General features: G+C 32.0%; 2 protein-coding genes across 2 annotated transcripts; one reads left to right on the top strand and one right to left on the bottom strand.

The window, feature by feature from the left end:
• Positions 1 to 1,929: 1,929 nt before the first annotated feature.
• On the top strand, positions 1,930 to 3,229 carry LOC113400279 (androgen-induced gene 1 protein-like). Its single transcript, XM_026639800.2, has 2 exons — positions 1,930 to 2,342; positions 2,423 to 3,229. Exons 1-2 carry the CDS (start codon positions 2,196 to 2,198, stop codon positions 2,978 to 2,980), a joined length of 705 nt encoding a protein of 234 aa, XP_026495585.1. The 5' UTR covers positions 1,930 to 2,195; the 3' UTR covers positions 2,981 to 3,229.
• A 970-nt stretch (positions 3,230 to 4,199) lies between these two features.
• LOC113400265 (dyslexia-associated protein KIAA0319) lies at positions 4,200 to 16,904 on the bottom strand. The gene is made up of 14 exons (XM_026639775.2): positions 16,527 to 16,904; positions 16,107 to 16,337; positions 15,190 to 15,716; positions 14,983 to 15,103; positions 13,388 to 13,617; positions 12,941 to 13,163; positions 12,563 to 12,720; positions 11,891 to 12,031; positions 10,377 to 10,617; positions 8,704 to 8,894; positions 8,106 to 8,396; positions 7,251 to 7,458; positions 5,961 to 6,122; positions 4,200 to 5,532 (listed from the first exon to the last, which is right to left on the bottom strand). The coding sequence occupies exons 1-14, from the start codon at positions 16,678 to 16,680 to the stop codon at positions 5,369 to 5,371; spliced, it is 3,042 nt and encodes a 1,013-aa protein (XP_026495560.2). The 5' UTR covers positions 16,681 to 16,904; the 3' UTR covers positions 4,200 to 5,368.
• Between the last annotated feature and the right edge of the window lie 762 nt (positions 16,905 to 17,666).

Here is a 17,666-nt window from a genome sequence, read left to right as displayed (position 1 = left end):
TTGTCTGTTGAATTTATTTCAAATATAATTGTAAAATACTAAAACGTTAGTACTATAATTCAATACGACTTGCATTATAAACTATTTTATTTCTCTCATTTTCTTTTCTGAACTCAGTGATGCCACCTCCTATAGAATGACCTCCTATAGAATGATCCCCTAGGACCAACTTTAAATTACCCTAAAAGTTGATTAAAAACTCGAAAGTTTTTGTTATACACCCTGTCCGAGTAAGGTAATTTGAAATATAAATTGAACCCCCAAGGAGGTATCTCTGTCTCAATTGTCACCTCAGGTATGGTATGTACAGTCCGTTCAGGTATTTTACCTCTGACATCTATCAAAAAGGCCGCGCGTTGGATTGGCATTGTTGACTGTCTATCATTTAACTCTAGTAGCTCTGAACAATTGTTCAGAGCTACTAGAGTTAAATGATAAATTCAGCGATTAATTACATTTAATCATGCCAAAAAGAATTCGGAGTAGTGCAAGAAAGATCGTGCTAGCTGTGCGTGAATTTTGTGAAAAGGAAGGAGCTAGCAAAAATTCCTGTCATTCGGTTTGAAACGGGTAGCTGCCATGACAATTGACAGGTATGTAAAATAATGTTATCTGCTATTATACATTTCCCGTATGTATGAAAAATAATTCTCTACTTCAGTGAAATGTTATAATTTAAGATTAATGATAATTACATAAAATTAAAATTTTTACAAATAAATAGATTTTTACCAATATGGGTCATAGTATTATTCACCTTCCATCCACGGCACACACTATATGTAGTAAAAGTATTTTCTAAGTGCGTACAAGTGAAATCGTTAATTTAATATTGTAAGTTTATTAATTAAGGCTTTTTAAATATCAGGTTTGTCTGAGAAAATCATCAGCACCATTACTAAAGAAGATAAAATTGTTGCTTCCACGTCTCGAAAAATCTCCATACCGAGGAAAAAACACATTTAATAAACAGTGATACAGATAGACGATATTGATCTTTGTTGAGTTAGAAATAAAATACACGAAATGTACGCAGTCAGGAAAGAGATTCCAACTTTAACGAAATTTTTAGCAGAGTTAAAGATCGATATTGACTTAAAACGTAGACGATGAAATTGAAAAAAAATATTACACAAGTAAACGACGACTCGGATACTGAGTCTGATATCACTTCTGATTATTCGTTCTCTTCTGATGATGTCCATTTAGACCATTCTTATAATAAATAAAAACTGACCAATCCATACTTGTTTTTATTTATTGCCTAAAAACAATGATATGGTTAGAATATATGAGCCACGCCACACCTACATCCATCTACGGGCTTGTCTCCTCTAGTTACTACCACCGATTGCACCGAATTATGTAGGTATAATAGACCACCGTATACGGGTTAAAAATATAATTCTCCATTTGGCTCAGGTAGAAGTAAATAGGTATTTTATATGAAGGACAGCTTCATATCATTCTGCCACTACCACCAAATATTCCCTTATCTATCACGATTTCCTAATTTTATACAAAGGATTTTTAGAGACTACCTATAGCAACACATCGCACAAGCTAGCCAGAGGTAAAATAACTGTAGACGGACTATAGTTCCTCTCTTGTTTTTTTTTTTCAAATATTTTAAAACTACGAAGACGAGACGTTGTGCTTAGCTGACACGTGACGCGTAAAGTCGTGTATATGCTGGATAAAATGAACAGTAACATTTTATATAGAAATAATAAGGTTTAAGTACTTCTTTATTACTGGATTTTTTTAAAATCAATCATTACAAATATTTAAAAAATACTACTTTTTTAAAATAACTTTAAGGAATACAACTTTTTATTTACCCATCTTACAACTATCAAATAACAATTAATGACGTCTGGAAACACTGATATCAAATGGATTGCATGTCTATGACTTTAGACTTTAGATTTTGAGTCGCTGTCTGACTGAAATCTGAGCAATAGTAAAACATAATGTCATTTGGAACCGAATGAATAATTTTTTTTTAATATTTGTGTGATATTTGTCGGTCTTTCCAAAACTAATTAAATCAAGTATTGTGATTTATTGAATATTAATTAATAAGTGATTGATAAAATTTTAGTTCTCAATCGAGAATGAAAGTGTAACATTTTATCAAAAACTATCATTAGTTTTTAATTTCTTATATTACTTTAAATTTGTAAAAATCCAAAATGTTAAAAATGTTGTTTCACCTTGTTGGTGCACTTCAATTCTTTTATGGTTGTTATTACGACTATACTTACGTTAAAGTACCAAGTACTGCAACCACGGTGACCTCGTTCGGTGGAAAGTTTAAATACTTGACTTACTTAAATGCGGTAAATAAAATAGTTCAATCATTAAAAATATTTAATAATAAATAAAAAAAGTAAATGAACTAATGAGCTAATTATTTCAGATGCTGCAAACGCTGTACTTTACTGTGGCTCTCATCAATGATATTGTGGGATCTAATGAGTCCACACCATCTAATAAGCCATTAATAAGACGATTCAAGGATTTACTCTTTAGTGCATTAGCATTTCCACTGTCAATGTTTGTTGGTATAACATTCTGGGGCATATATGCAGTTGACAGGGAACTTATTTTGCCTAAAATGATGGACGAATTTTTTCCTACATGGTTAAATCATGTAATGCATTCTAATATTGTAATATTTACTATTATCGAACTGACAACGTCATTTAGAATGTATCCACGCAGAAAGATAGGTTTGTCAGTATTAACTACCTTTATGCTTTTTTATGTAGTATGGATTCATGTTATCTACTTTAAAACAGGAAGTTGGGTGTACCCTATTCTCTATGTACTTAATTGGCCTGTAAGAATATTTTTCTACTTGTTCAGTCTTGGCTTTGTCTTTGGTCTTTATACTTTAGGCGAGACACTGAACAGGTCTATTTGGTCAAAGGAAGTTGAATCTACAGTAAAATCAGGAAAGAAAAAAGCTAAGTAAACAAAAAGTTCATATTTCATAAATAGCATTTTAATAGTATAATTTTGGTGTAATAATTATAGGAAAAATATCTTGTGTGATTATATATTATGTAAGGTATTGTCTTTAACAATGAGGATAAGATAAGATACAATTTATGTGGCCTGGTAGGTAATTGATATAATAAAAAAAAATCTTGGGTTTAATATTTACTTCTTTGGTTACTGAATATATCTGTAATATTCATTTTTAATATTGTTTTCAGTAAATCCCAGTGAATTATTGTTAGTGGTTGCTACTCTTACATACCATTGTAAATTATTTAATGATGCATTCCAAGTCTTGTCGTTTTAAAACTTGGATGTTTTATTTTACTTTATTAACATGCTCTTTACAGGCAATATTTTTTTATTTTTATATTTTTTTTACAATTGTAATGAGTGTACATTTATTGTAATAATATGTGGGGGCTGTCATCTTGCAACAAAGCAATAATTAATATATTATTTATGAAAGTAATTAAGTAATCTTAGTTTAGTAGTAAATTAAATCACTTTTTGTGTGTGCATTATTAAAATATGAATGAAAATTGCCATTACTTTAATTGGATGTCACATTTAGGATAATTTTAGTAAAATAATTAGTGTTATTAGATTGCAAAGGTTGTTTCAAGATGCTATAATATTGCTTTTTGTTTATTTCATTTGAACTTGTAAAAGATTAAAAAAATATACTATTTTCAAACCAAAATGGTAGTTTAATAAAAAAGTTTAGATTTTATAGAAGTATATAATATCATTAAGTAAAGTAGTGTTGTAGTAATAAATTTAATATTTTTTATATACTCAGTTTTAAATTTTCAGCTGTTTTCAAAGTTTTAGTTTCTACCTTTCATACAAGTTTGAATGAAATGAAATGACATGTGGTATAAATATAAATTATATTGTAAAGGCTTTCCATTCCATTCATAAGAGGCCTTATGTATTGTTACCAAATGCTCATACATCATCATTATCATGATGATGATGTAAATAAATAAATAATAAATGCTCATACATTAATGAATATATCATCAAGTGCTTGTGGAATTGTCAAATTGCTTTAATCTTGTCTTTAGTAAGGTAAATATTAAATTAAAGCAATATACTGTAATAAATCACTTTTATTATGAATAAATCTTTCATTATTAAACAAATTAGTATATATATTGAGCTAAATTAAATAAATAAAACGTCTATCATTCTAGCACTTAATTCTTTATTAAATAAAATTATACTGTAAATTAACACTGATTTCACATGATATAAAATTGGGAATACTCTATTTAAATGTATCACTATATTTACGACTAGAATATAATGTCATTTTGACAAAACTTTTCTACTGTTTTTCTAAATTTAACACTTATTTCTAATTATAATTAATCAGTATATGTCAAAGCCTTTCATCAAGCTACTGATTCACTTTAGGTAAAAATAAGTACATTAAAGTAAAAATGCGCATTCGATTTTTTAAGCTAAAAGTAGACTAGTCCTTAAATAAATATACAAAAATAAACATACATAGTTAAAACAGAAACAAATTTATCAGTATCATAATATAAAAATGACATAATCAATATATGTGCATAATAAGCCTCAAGGTGAACAATTAAAGTCAATTATTATAAAAACTGCAAGTACACACAGCTACCTATGCGAGAATACTGTAATTGTTAAGATGTAATGTTTAAGATAAAATTAATACTGGATGTATTGTAATTTACAAACAAAGGTATGTGCGTATTTTTTGAGAATAATGTAACCTACAAGAGAATTTACACGTATTTTCGTAAACACATCGTGAAAGAAATGAACTCTAACCTTTATTTACAAAGTTTTGATGAACACTTCTCACGTCATTGTAGCCATGGTTATTGTTTCTGGTGTTAACACAACGACCTTTAGTTCATTTAATGCAAGTGATTTTTTTTTTGAATATTTTAGTAGTCTACTCCAACATTAAATTTTCGTCTAAATATCTTTTTTTCTAAGAACATTTTGGAATGTAATTTTCATGTTTCGATTGTTTTTAGTTATACTTTAATTGAAATAGACTACACATTATTCGGAATTTACTTCGGAATCTGTAGGCGTAACTAAGACCTGATGGATAGCAAGTATTCATCTTTGTTTAACATTAAAAAATAGACAAATGATTGTTATTAAAAAAATAACTTCATTTTATTATTCATATAACGTAGAATATAGGAACACTACATGATGTTCCATCAAACCAATTTCAAAAGCAATAATAAGATCATTTAAAATAATAGCGTAATTGTTGGTCTTATATGTTACGAAGCTATGTAACTGATTCTATCACATGATGGTCGAGACTTCGTGGAGATAAGTCCACGATATAACGGAGCTACGTTTTTATCTTTCTCGACATTTTATTATGTCCGTTTTTCCAGCCGTTACCGTGTGCTAGCTCACCGTTCATCGAACGCGACCCAAATGAGGTCATTTTGCTTTTGGTTTCGTATAGTACGTCCGAATCGGTGTCGGTTTCAGAAAGGGCTTTGCTTGTGACTGAAATGAAAGGAATACGTTACAAATTTACATAAATTGGTTGTAAAGCAAAACAGAACTTTTCATTAAGCCGACACGAAATACTTTAAAAATCGCACTGAAATATAAATAATAAAGAAACATAATTGTGCTTTCATTGAAACAATATAATGTGTTCTTTAATCGATTAATTGCGAATAGCAGCTCAGCGGTATCATCATTTCTTTGCTTCATCTAGAATAAATAACCATCCATTTGAATTCAAACATTACATATCAAACTATTAACGAATAGTAATGCTAAGTCGGGTCCCTTGAAAGGTTAGCGCCCGAGAGGTTTCTAAAAATATCGTCGCAATGAATCGGATTTCGCAACTAAGACGTAATCTATATATTTTTTTATTATCGTTTTCATTAAAATAATGAATCACTTCAATGAGCGTAACTCACAGGGCTTCTCTTCGTGGTCGGCGAAGGGCAGCAGGCGGTAGTTGGGGCGGCGCGGGCGCGGCGCGCAGGCCCGGCGCAGCGCGCGCGCGCACGCGTACCCCACCGCGCACGTCGCGCACAGCGCCGCCGCGCCGCACACGCTCGCGTACACCACCGACCAGTCTGCGGACACGGCGCGGTTGCGATGCCGACTAACTATTTGCTTTTGGTCGCAGTGTCATTTTGTTTTATTGTTATATTACATTTTAGTTACTGATGTGCATTTCAGTAACAAAAATTTAAATAAACGTGATAATATCAAAGTGATTATGATCGCTGATTTTTTGTCGACATTTTGAAGACCTGTAGTATAGTTTTTGTACAAATTAATTAGTCTGGCAGCGTACGCTGCGACAGCTCCCGGACCGAATATTTTGTAACAACATATAAAACTCATTTCAAATTATAAACTAAAATAATATGAAAGTTTGAATAAAATCAGATGAATAGTTTTATTTCTTATTTTTTTCATTATATCAGTAGGGCGGTATGGTGGGATGGTAAGTAGTCACCAAGGCCCATAGACATTGTTGCTGTAAGTATATACCAAGCATTACATCGTAATGCGCTACCAACCTTTGGAGTTAAGATGTTATGTCCCTTGTGTTTAGTTACATTGGTTCACTCGTCCTTCAAACTGGAACACAGCAATTCGAACATTGCTGTTCGGGGGTAGAATAACTGAGTGGGTGGAGTATCTACCCAGAGGAGGTTTGGACAAAGCTCTAAAACTCAGTAAAATTTCGCGTAGTTTTGCGTGAATTAGAAAAAAAAAGAAACGAAAATTATTCTTTTATCGCACTAAATATATTATTTAAGAGTAAGTAAAATCAGCGTAACTTTAGTTGCAATGGACCGTAATTCGTAATCGTAAGCAAAACTTATAACCCTCATCCATTTGTTTCAATTGACAATATTCATTTCTTATCTATTAATTAAATTGCTTTGCGTTATATACGTACTTTTTTTTTGTGAATTTAGATATGATTTTAATGACCTCTAATACATATACATCCTGCGTCAGATCCAGCTGGTGTGAAAGATAACTAATTAATCATTTCCCTTTGTTTAATCGTTTGAAAATATATTCATATTATAGATAATTTGGGTTAATAATTTAAAATAAACAATAATTGTACTAAAAAACTAGTCTTCATCTGAATAAACGAACACTAAAGATATTGAAAAAATGGTAATCATCCTATAAATGATTGAAAGCTTTGTATTAAAAGGTTTGAAATCGTGACTCACCGCAATCGGGCTGCGAATCAGGCTGGAGCTGCGTGATTAAGCTCTGCATCCAGAAAGCGTCGCAGCGACACGTGCGCGTGGCCTGCTCGCACACGCCGCGGCCCGAGCACGTGCTCAGGCAGCGCAGCGAGCGCACGCGCCGCGCGCCCGCGCTCAGCGCCGCCGCGCGCGACTGCGACAGCGCCCACATGCCGTCCGCGGCGACCCCCTGCGCGGCACGTTGCACGTGTGTTGCAGATACGCGTTACGTGTATTTTATCGGCTGTTCGTTTACTTTTGTCGCCTAGGATAATCTACATTCCGAACTGGTGATTGCTTTAAATTTTGTGTTATATTGCCAAATGATTATTATTTAAGAGTATTCGTAGAAGCTTTACTGAATAAAATTTATGTAAATTTTTACATAATACTAAATCATTTGACATATTTGCAAATCAGTTTCCAAGCTGTGCGGTGGACCATTTATGGGCCACGTTTTTTACAGGCTTTTCAATATGTTTGCAAGACTGCCAAGGGTCTAAAGGACATATGTCCATAGAGGATAAATGCACTGGCGACGGCTGGTCCTTATGTGTCGTCTACGCAGCGTTGTTGCCACCGCGGAACTCAAATTCGACAGTAACAGTCAATTTTACTTTTACCACTGCGACAGAAACTATGATGTCAAAAAAAAACAAACGAACAACGCGAATGCAAATGAAGAACTATTTGATTTTTTCAAAGAAATGTCGTGCTATATTATAAAGTTAATATGAATTTGGACACACTACACACTTACAAAATTTGGATATATCATCAGGCAAGAACTTTATTACATAATAAACGGCAATTATTAATAAAATTAAAACTTCATACCTTTTCTGATAAAAAGTATATTATCAATGTGTTTCCAGTATCCACTTCGCCTCGGATTTCTGTTACATTAACTGTCACGTCATCTTTTATTAGCAAGTTCATTTTTTGAACGAGAGAATCGAGTTGGCTCTTTGTGAAAGTCGAAATCGGAACGTTGAGAGTCATTTCGAGAAGTTTCATTTCCAACGGGTCAGCTTTAACTTGGACGCTGACCGTGTCTCTGTCGGATTCGCCTTGATCATCCGTTACTGTTAATTCGAACACATATCTTCCCGGTTCTATGTCTGTTAGCTAAAAAAAAATGCTTTATTTATTAGTCCACTAAGAACAAACATTACCTTCAATTTCTAATGTATTATTGATGTAGATTATTTAACTGCTAAAATTATGCAATGACAGATAAGATAAATTAACCGCAGAAAATATGGTACAAATAATTCCAAATAAAACAAAACAATAAATAAATATACTTACAATACACAAACTTAAAATTTTGGGAATGTACAATTTTTATATATAATACATGAAGTAACTACTTAATACATACATAGCTCTTCTACAAAAGCTTAAAAAAAATATTTATTGTTTCATCACTTACCATTAAAACTGGTTTTGTATCCGAGTGTAGTATAACCGTGCCGGCTGCTAAGCCGGACGCGGACCGTGTCCATTTCCATGAAACGATGCGAAAATCGTCGGACGACTTCGAGCCGTTTAGAATTAGAACCGATAGTGGCAAGTTTAATACTTGATCTCCTCCAGCGTCCGCTTTCGGAGGACTATTTTTATCTGCAGTTTGAAATTAATTTAGTTTGATGACATTAGGAATAGAAAAGAAAATATTTAAAAATAGAACTAAATGATTTTGTTATAAATTGATATGTTATGAATAAATGAAATTAAACTTTAAATAATATCAGTTTCTGGGCAATGATTCATACAAGATAAACATTTGATTCAAACCATAAATTATCTTTGCTATTAAAATGTAATAAGCGTAAAGAAAAAAAAAGGAAGACAGTCACATGAAAGCTTGCTAAAAGCAATATTCATACCAAACTAACAACAATAAAACAAATATAAATTGACTATAACAGAAACAGGCGGTTAGCACAAAGACAACTACTATTCCTAGTACCTATGTATTTAATAATAATAAAAATAACTTTATTGGAAAGAAAAGTGTCACAATTTTGAGTGATTCTTCTGTCTTCCAAAATAGGCATTTGCCTGTAGTATGGATGACAGAGATATTATATTTATTCATACTATTAATGTATGATAGATCTCCTAAAACATTTCACAATGCTCCCCAGTCAAAGCTCAATACCAATCAAACATCAGCTCAGTGTCAACACAAAACTTCAAGTTATTCGAAACTATACTATGTTGGTAACAATGAGAAGAAGCGTTCTGTACCGAAGACCGCTGATTCGTCTGGACGAGCGGTAGTGGATTTCCATGCTTTTTTATATTAATCTCGTGCTCGGCAGTATAGAAAACATAGAAAGTATGCCTGTGTTGAATGACATTTTGACTCATGCGTACGCGACCAACGTTGGGAAATAAACTTTAAACCTTAAGTGAACACGTCCCCCTTTATTTATAAAAAAATAGTTGGCTTTTATAGGTCACTTAGAGATTTAAAAGTGTAAAGAATCTTTGATACACCAAAACGTAAGAAATAAAATATGCCGATACATGCAATTCTATATACAAACACAATTCACAAAAAAATATTATAAACCAATATGACGTGCAAAATTAATATGGGTAAAGAAGTTATTCGATAACTAGAAAATAAAAATAATATATGGTTTTGTTTAATGGTAACCATTGAGATATATGTTTTACCTGAACGAAAATTTCCCATGTAACTCCTTAGGAATATACAATTACGGGCCTGGACCAGTTACACATCGATTGAAATATCATGTAGCACATCGATGTGAATAAAAAGGGACAGAGACGCTAGATAACACGTCAACGAATCAAATGCACTTGTCCAAGCCCGTAAAGCCCGCAAACCAAGTTATTTACATATTCGTTAATCGAATCGTTTTTGAATACTATAAACTCATGTAACGTGCAATCTTTGAAATAACAAGTATTAAAATCGGTGCAGCAATGCGCAAATTATTTACTTCAAAGATACCGTTCTCGAAGCTTTAAATTTAAAGGCATTTAAGTGTACACTTTCTCTTAATAAAAAAATATAATCTCAAATGAATAAAACTGTACCTACAAATTATAAGATGAAGTTACACTTACTCTGAGTCACAGTAACCGTAACGTTATCGCTGGCGGAGTTTCCGTTATCATCGAGCACGGTGAGAGAGAACACGTACTGTCCCTTCGTGAGGGCGGTCGCGTTCGCGATGGACTCGTTAAAGCCGACAATGTTAGAGTTAGTGGGTCCGGAGAGACAACGCCAAGTGTACGCAACGATCCTGTGATCGTCGTGCGACGTCGAACCGTTCAAGGTTATCCATGTTTGAGGAAGCGATATGAACTGCAATTACAGAAACCACCGGCCTAATTACTTGGGATCGTAAGCTACCATTAGCATGAGCATGACTTGTTGTAGTCAATAATATTCATTAAATTTATTGGAAATCATTAATATAGGAAACCTTGAATTAACGTTATAAATATAGGTTTCATCGTCGATTAGATATGAAACCTATATAAACCTTATATAGGTTTCATATCCAATCGACGATTTAGCTGTTCACATCATCATATTTTAGTATATAAAATTATATGTCGATGCAATCGAAAAATGTTTGGTTTAGATAGTTATAACTCAAAAGCTTTTACATAAAGCAGAAGGAAAGATAGAGTGATTTTTATTAAGTCTATTTTCCATTAAGAGAGTAATCAGACTATATCGGCTTTTTTATCAACGTTGTTTAGGGAGTGATTACTTAAACAATGCTTTGTCTTCTTCTTTCGAAAGCCAAATGAATAATGCCAGAGGGAGAGACATGAGTGTTGAACTAAACACTCGCTAAACTTTTATAAGTAAAGCCGATACTGTCGGTAAATAGAAGTACAGATATGATTGTTAGATAGTTAGGGAAGATAGGAAAATCTGAAAAACATTTTTTTTCTGAAATGATAATGTTCTATACAAGTTTGAATGAAACAAGAAAAAGTAATTAATCAAGTAATTACCGTTTCAGAATGAAGTATGATTTTATTTACGTTAGTTTTATTCTATTTAGGGTAATATTTTGTAAAAAATACTTCATTATCATTTTATATATACAATTATTTTGTATATATAAAAAATGTTTTTTTAAATATCATTTTAATCAAACTATAGTTTATCTTTCTCATTATCATTATGTATAGTTATATCTTATAACTAATTCCACATTTATAGTCATGCTGTTAATAACCCTTTATAATTTACACAACATACATAATCCTCATGCTTTCCCTCCGATTACATAAAATACGCTCATATATCACGGTTATAAAGTTCCTCGTTGATATGACAGATGATCTAATAGAGACGATATATATATTTTTATCATTAGAATATAATTTCTGCTCAAGGGCATTATAAGACGCATTATCTATTCCTCACATGCCAAAAAGTTCTGAATGGTTATATTGCTAAGGTCCAATCGATTTAGTATTATATTGTTACTATGGACACGCTAAAAAGTTGTTTGTGTTGACTCGGTGGTCTAATGCGCCTGAACTCTTCGGTCGGACTACGATGGGACGGGACATCGGACAAGAGAGTGCGCAGCAAAGGGCGGCCGAGGTCTCACCGCGTCGTCCCCCGCGCCGGCCTCGGGCGGCGTGTTGGTGGGCGGCTTCACGAACACGTGCACGTCGGCGCGCGACGTCTGCCCCGACGAGTCCGTCACGCGCAGCACGAACGTGTACACGCCCTCCGACAGGTTCGACAGCTGGAATGTTTTGCATTGTTTTTAAATAAACATTAGGCTACATCATATTGTCATTAGTGAAAATATCAATTTTTTTTTTTTTTTTTTTATGTATATATATTCAATTACATAAGTTTTATAACAAAAACCAAGTTATGACCGAGTTGAACATGAAATTTGTGTCTGAGACGGACAGCTGATTCGGGAGATTTTAAATGTTCATTAGCATTATGACGTCACAAACGTTTAGCAAGGATTCACTTAATTCAGTCCACGATAACGCGCCCAACTAGTTATCTATTGCTACTCTCAGAGAGTTTATGTAGTAGTAGTGTTGATATTAAAGTTTTCTATTTTTACTATGTTCTTTTAATTACTATTTTTATGTAATGATTATTAATCAATAACTATTTCCTATTAAGAAAAATTTCTTTTTTGTAATGAACAAATGTCAAGTTTTAATCCAGCCTATAGATTTCCTTTTTACAAATTATAGAAATTCCTTATGTTTTTGTGCTAAAACTTCAGCGGTCTGCGAATTTAAATCCAAACCTGCAAGTATGGCGAGTGCGTATTTTGCATATCCACAGCTTTGTTTTCGTCCTCGGCGGCCTTGGTCCATTCCCAGGACGTGATCTCATGGTCGTCGGTCGACAAACTTCCATTTAGTGTTAAGTTATTGTTTGGTAAATATATTATCACGTCTTGACCTTGAAAAAAAAGAGCCTATTAGATCAAATTGGTTTTTATTACTATTTATATTATGACAAAGTGGCTATAGTAATGCAGTAATATCAGGTAATATTTTACCAACTTAATAAAATACTCCTCTTTTGGATTTGGATTGGAATCCAAGCCCTCTCCAAAAGAGGAGTATTTTATTCACATTAGAATATTTACATGCTATTACTGTACTTATATGTTTGTTACCTGCATTCGCTTCCGGTGGATAATCCGTATGATTAATTACGGTTATATTAGCTGTGGTTGAATTCTTCACATGGTCAGAATCTTCAACAGTCAATTTAAATGTGTATTTTCCTGGCTGCTTTAGATCTTTCAAGACTAATGTGGGTCCATCGGGTAATGGCGGTTGGTATCCAATCGGGCCTGATGTCAACTCCCAATGCCATGCTATTATTGCGTCATCATCCTAATTAATAAAATCATATATAATTTTGCACTTTAGTCAATTTCATGGACGTTGTGACATTAATATTATTAGTATTTAAATTCAAGGTGCAATTAAATACTATTTAAGAGTAGTTTATTGGACTTTATTTAAACAAAACTAAGAAACTAATTTTTTTTAAACCTTTTAGGATTTCGTAGTCGTCTTAATTCGAAACTGAATGCCCCTCGTACATTTCATCTTACCTTACTTGCACTACCATCCAAAACAGCTCCAGAATTAGGTAGTTTGACATTCTGCGACTGTGGTGTAATGACGACCATTGGTGGTGTATTGGTACGCTTCGGTGGTAGAACTGTCACATTCGCAAAAGCTTCACCATATGAATTTGTACTATTCACTGTCACCTTGAACCTATATTGCCCTTCTTTGAGATCCGTCAAAGTCACTGTTCCCGCATTTTGGTTCATATTACCTATATTGCAGACAAAACCAAAAATACATTTAAAATGAATAAAAAGGTTTGTTTTGTGTATTGAATAACATTATAAGGGTATACATTCATATATATTACATACACACATATTATTACATCCTGTCAAATATTTGAATACTATTTCATTATAAAAAATACCTACTAAGATAATCACATACATAATTATTACGTTTATAATATTTAGGCATATTATTGGAAATAAATCAGAGCTTCTTCCCACTATTGTAAGAAAGTAGAAATGTTTTTTAATAATACGTATATGTTCTCGTAAATGTACGTAATTCGAATGTAACACATGAACCAAAATTAAAATATTATTATTTTATTTAAACTTAATGGCTATAGACAGTTTATCATGAAACAAACACTACACACATGTAGATAAGAGTTATTGCCTTTCTGTTTGTTTACTTGAATAAAAGGGATTATTATTGGATATAGTTTCATTAAACGAAACATAGTTATGCTCTATGAAAGTAGAGATCAAGAGGGTGAAGTTAACTTCATTATTATTTTATTGTCTATATATAAAGCCAACATTTATTTTGCAAACTGTAAACACAAACTCCAATAGGAAATAGAATAAATATTTTAGTACATTCATAAAATATATACCACAAAAAAATTATGCATACAGTGATTATAAACTAAAGCCTATTTTATTATATTTATTTTCAAGCTTAGCTATAGAAGGAGCTTCTACCCGCAGTTTATTATGCAATCCTTGTTCAATTTCCATTGAGAATATTTTTATTCATAATTATTTTATTTTGCAATTGATATATTTCTGGTTTACGACATGTAATGCAAACCAAATATAATCTTGCAAGTTTTGAAATATAATCTTTTCATCAAAATCAAACAAACACGACAGTTTAAGTAATTCATGATTTTACATGATGAAACGAAATTAAGTAAAGTTATTAGTGAAAGGGACTAACCTTTACGTGCTATTTTAATATTTATCGTGTACAGTAAGTACTTATACTTAGACACTTGCGAATAAGACATTTTACTAAGTTTTGAGGTTTGTTAATTAATTCTTTTTCTTTTTTATATGCAAATCCGACACGACCGGAAAAAAATCAGGGGCAGGAACAACTGCTTTATGTGCCTTATGAAGCACAGCAAAGCCTATTTCTATATACTGAGCTACTACTAATTTCTCAATGGAATGACTCAATAACTTTTTAATGGCCGTGCCGAGGTTTTGTGTTGGGATCTTGAACTGAAGCCTTATTATTTAATTACAAGACCAACAATGTCAGTTTAATAGAAAACCGCAATATCTAAGTACATATATCAATAATATTAAATTTAAATAATCACAAATTAATTATTCACCTGTAAATCCGTCTTTAGGTTGATCCACTAGTGTCCACACATAGTTATAATGACTCATAGTTGATTTCTCATCTGGGATGGTGTAGGCAGCTAAAGTCACTTCATTGTCAGGAAGCTGTACCTGAAATAACCATTAAATAAGAACAAATAATTTAATATCAAGGTTTACTAGATGTCATTTAAATATTATAAAATATTTATATTTACTTCCTTCGATGAAATTGACACAGTCAAATTTTGTCTTGTTACTGGTTTATCAGCTTTTAGATCTTCTGTTCTCATTTCTGATATCAAATTATCACTTTTTTTTATAGATTCAATTGGTATAGTGGGGCCCTTAGAAAATGGCCTGTGTGGAACACAAGCACCTTGAGCATTTTCTTCCGTACCCATCACACATTTACAAATACCATTTTGCATTTTTAGACCAATGGGTATGCACTCTGAATTATAGGGACAATCATCAGCACCTACTTCACAAGAATTTTTTTCTAAGAATCTTGATGCCAACATCATTTCATTGTCGTTACTGTCTGTGTATTTTTCAAAATTTTGACGATCATCTTCTTCTATATTGGGCAGATTATTAATGAAGTGAGTGAGAAAAGTTGATTCGTCATCATCTGCGAGTTCATTACGGTGATTGGAGAATGAATAAATTGACTCATCTTCTGGTGAAAAATTATTATTCAATTCTCTAAAGTTAGACTGATCTAGAATATCTGACCAGTTTTCTGCAATGATTAAATAATTATTTAGTAGTGTGTTTTTAGTTTAATTATATTTTAATTGTTTCTTATATTAAGTAAAAAAGTCAAATTACTTTATTATGGATCATAGGATAGACTTTTTATGTTGAAACAATATTATAACACTTCTATCAACTGATTTTTCCAATAAACCCAATATAACTTATATTTATTCATTTATGTTTTATATTTTATTATTTACAATAATGATTTATTTATAGACATTTTTAACAACAAACCAAAGGGATATATCATCATCTTGATCAGAGTAGGTGGTGCATTGGTGTTGTAAGGGATGGTTAATATACAGTGCTAATATCTATATGCTATTGGGCCATTAGGAAAGCATCCTATTTGAAATTAATAAAAACTTACCATTGGACAAAACTGGCTTTACGAGGATCATTGATACATGTGAATCCCATTTTCGACTCGCAACTCTGGGTAAAGGCAGACAGAGTTCATCACTAACACATTCTACATGGAAGCAGCGGGACTCAACAATGAACACAATATTACAAGAGTCCTCAAGACAACATGCCATCACACACTGTCTAAGACCCTTTAAGTCTGTTTTCTCAGTATAGTTCCCCGCAGTTAAATTACCTGTTTATATAAAAATAAAGTTAGAGATATTTGTTGTTTTACATAAATTACTATTTATTTTGCATATGCAAGACAATTAATGAACTGCTATATTTCAGAAATTTATTGATAAAAAAGGCTTTCTTAGATACTCAATCTTTTTATCTAAGTAAAGTACAAATTATTTATAAAAAACAAAACTGTACTTACCCACTGGCATATGGTTGTCAAAATTTTTTGGATAAAGTTTAGGACATTTATTATTTTCGTAACTTTCATTCCAAGTTTTGCTATATAATGACAACACAAGTTTTATGTTCACTAAAAGTAAAAAAACCAGAAGTTTTAATACTTTATAATTCATTATAACATTAAATATCAATATTGGCTGATTATAACAATGGTTCCAAAAGCACTGTTATAGCATTATATTAAAGCAAAATTATCTCAACAGGAGGAAACCAAGGGTTAGAGATCCGTAAAATACGCGTGGGTGATGAGATAAAAAGAGTTAATATTTAATGAAATATTTATATCAAACAAATAGTTCATTGCATGACGTATTGCAGTTTCTTGTCATTTTGTAAATTGATTTTGACGGTTTAGCGTCAGATGGAATTATTTATAAAGCTGCGCCCAGACATTCGAAGTTATTACAAATACTTGTCTATATCTACTTATTAAAATTTTAAAACAGAATGACTAACGCACTACCTTCACCAGAGGTCCTATATAATTGCAGATGATTTCGTTATTTTATGGCGGTGAGGACTAAGGAAGTCATTTTAGAAAAGTCATGAAACAATGACAATTTGTTTTTAGGCTTCTATTTATAAATAAAAGTTAGACGAGTCAGTATTTTTGAAAACTCATTCCCTTAAGCGGATATAATTTTCGTATAGAAATTTGTCATTTTCCATTGGAAATTCCTAACTATGAAATAAAGCCAGTTCTACATACGACATACGGTAGTAGAAATATATAATTGTGTATTGTCATCTATTATTTAAAAATATCTTAGACTATAGTCTAATGATAAATATATATAACATATTATCATCAGTTTAGAGAGAACTAAAATGTTGAGTATGTTTGTCTACGAAAGAAGACTAAGTGAAGTTACCTACCACCAATTAATAATGAAGTTACCATTAAGAACTGAAAAGAAACTCAATTGTTATTTAGTTCACAAATGGAATTCAATTAATTTACTACGGAATATAAAAATGATGAATTATGGAAATATAAAGAATAGGAGAGTATAGGTATAGTTACTAGGTCCACACTTATTACTGAGACAGTAATTTGTTAATTGTTAATATTGTTGTGAGTATGCATTGTCTACCTATA

Source organism: Vanessa tameamea, chromosome 17 (genome assembly GCF_037043105.1).
Source record: "Vanessa tameamea isolate UH-Manoa-2023 chromosome 17, ilVanTame1 primary haplotype, whole genome shotgun sequence".
In the NCBI taxonomy this organism is placed as follows: domain Eukaryota; kingdom Metazoa; phylum Arthropoda; class Insecta; order Lepidoptera; family Nymphalidae; genus Vanessa; species Vanessa tameamea.
This window is presented reverse-complemented; position numbering and strand designations above follow the sequence as displayed.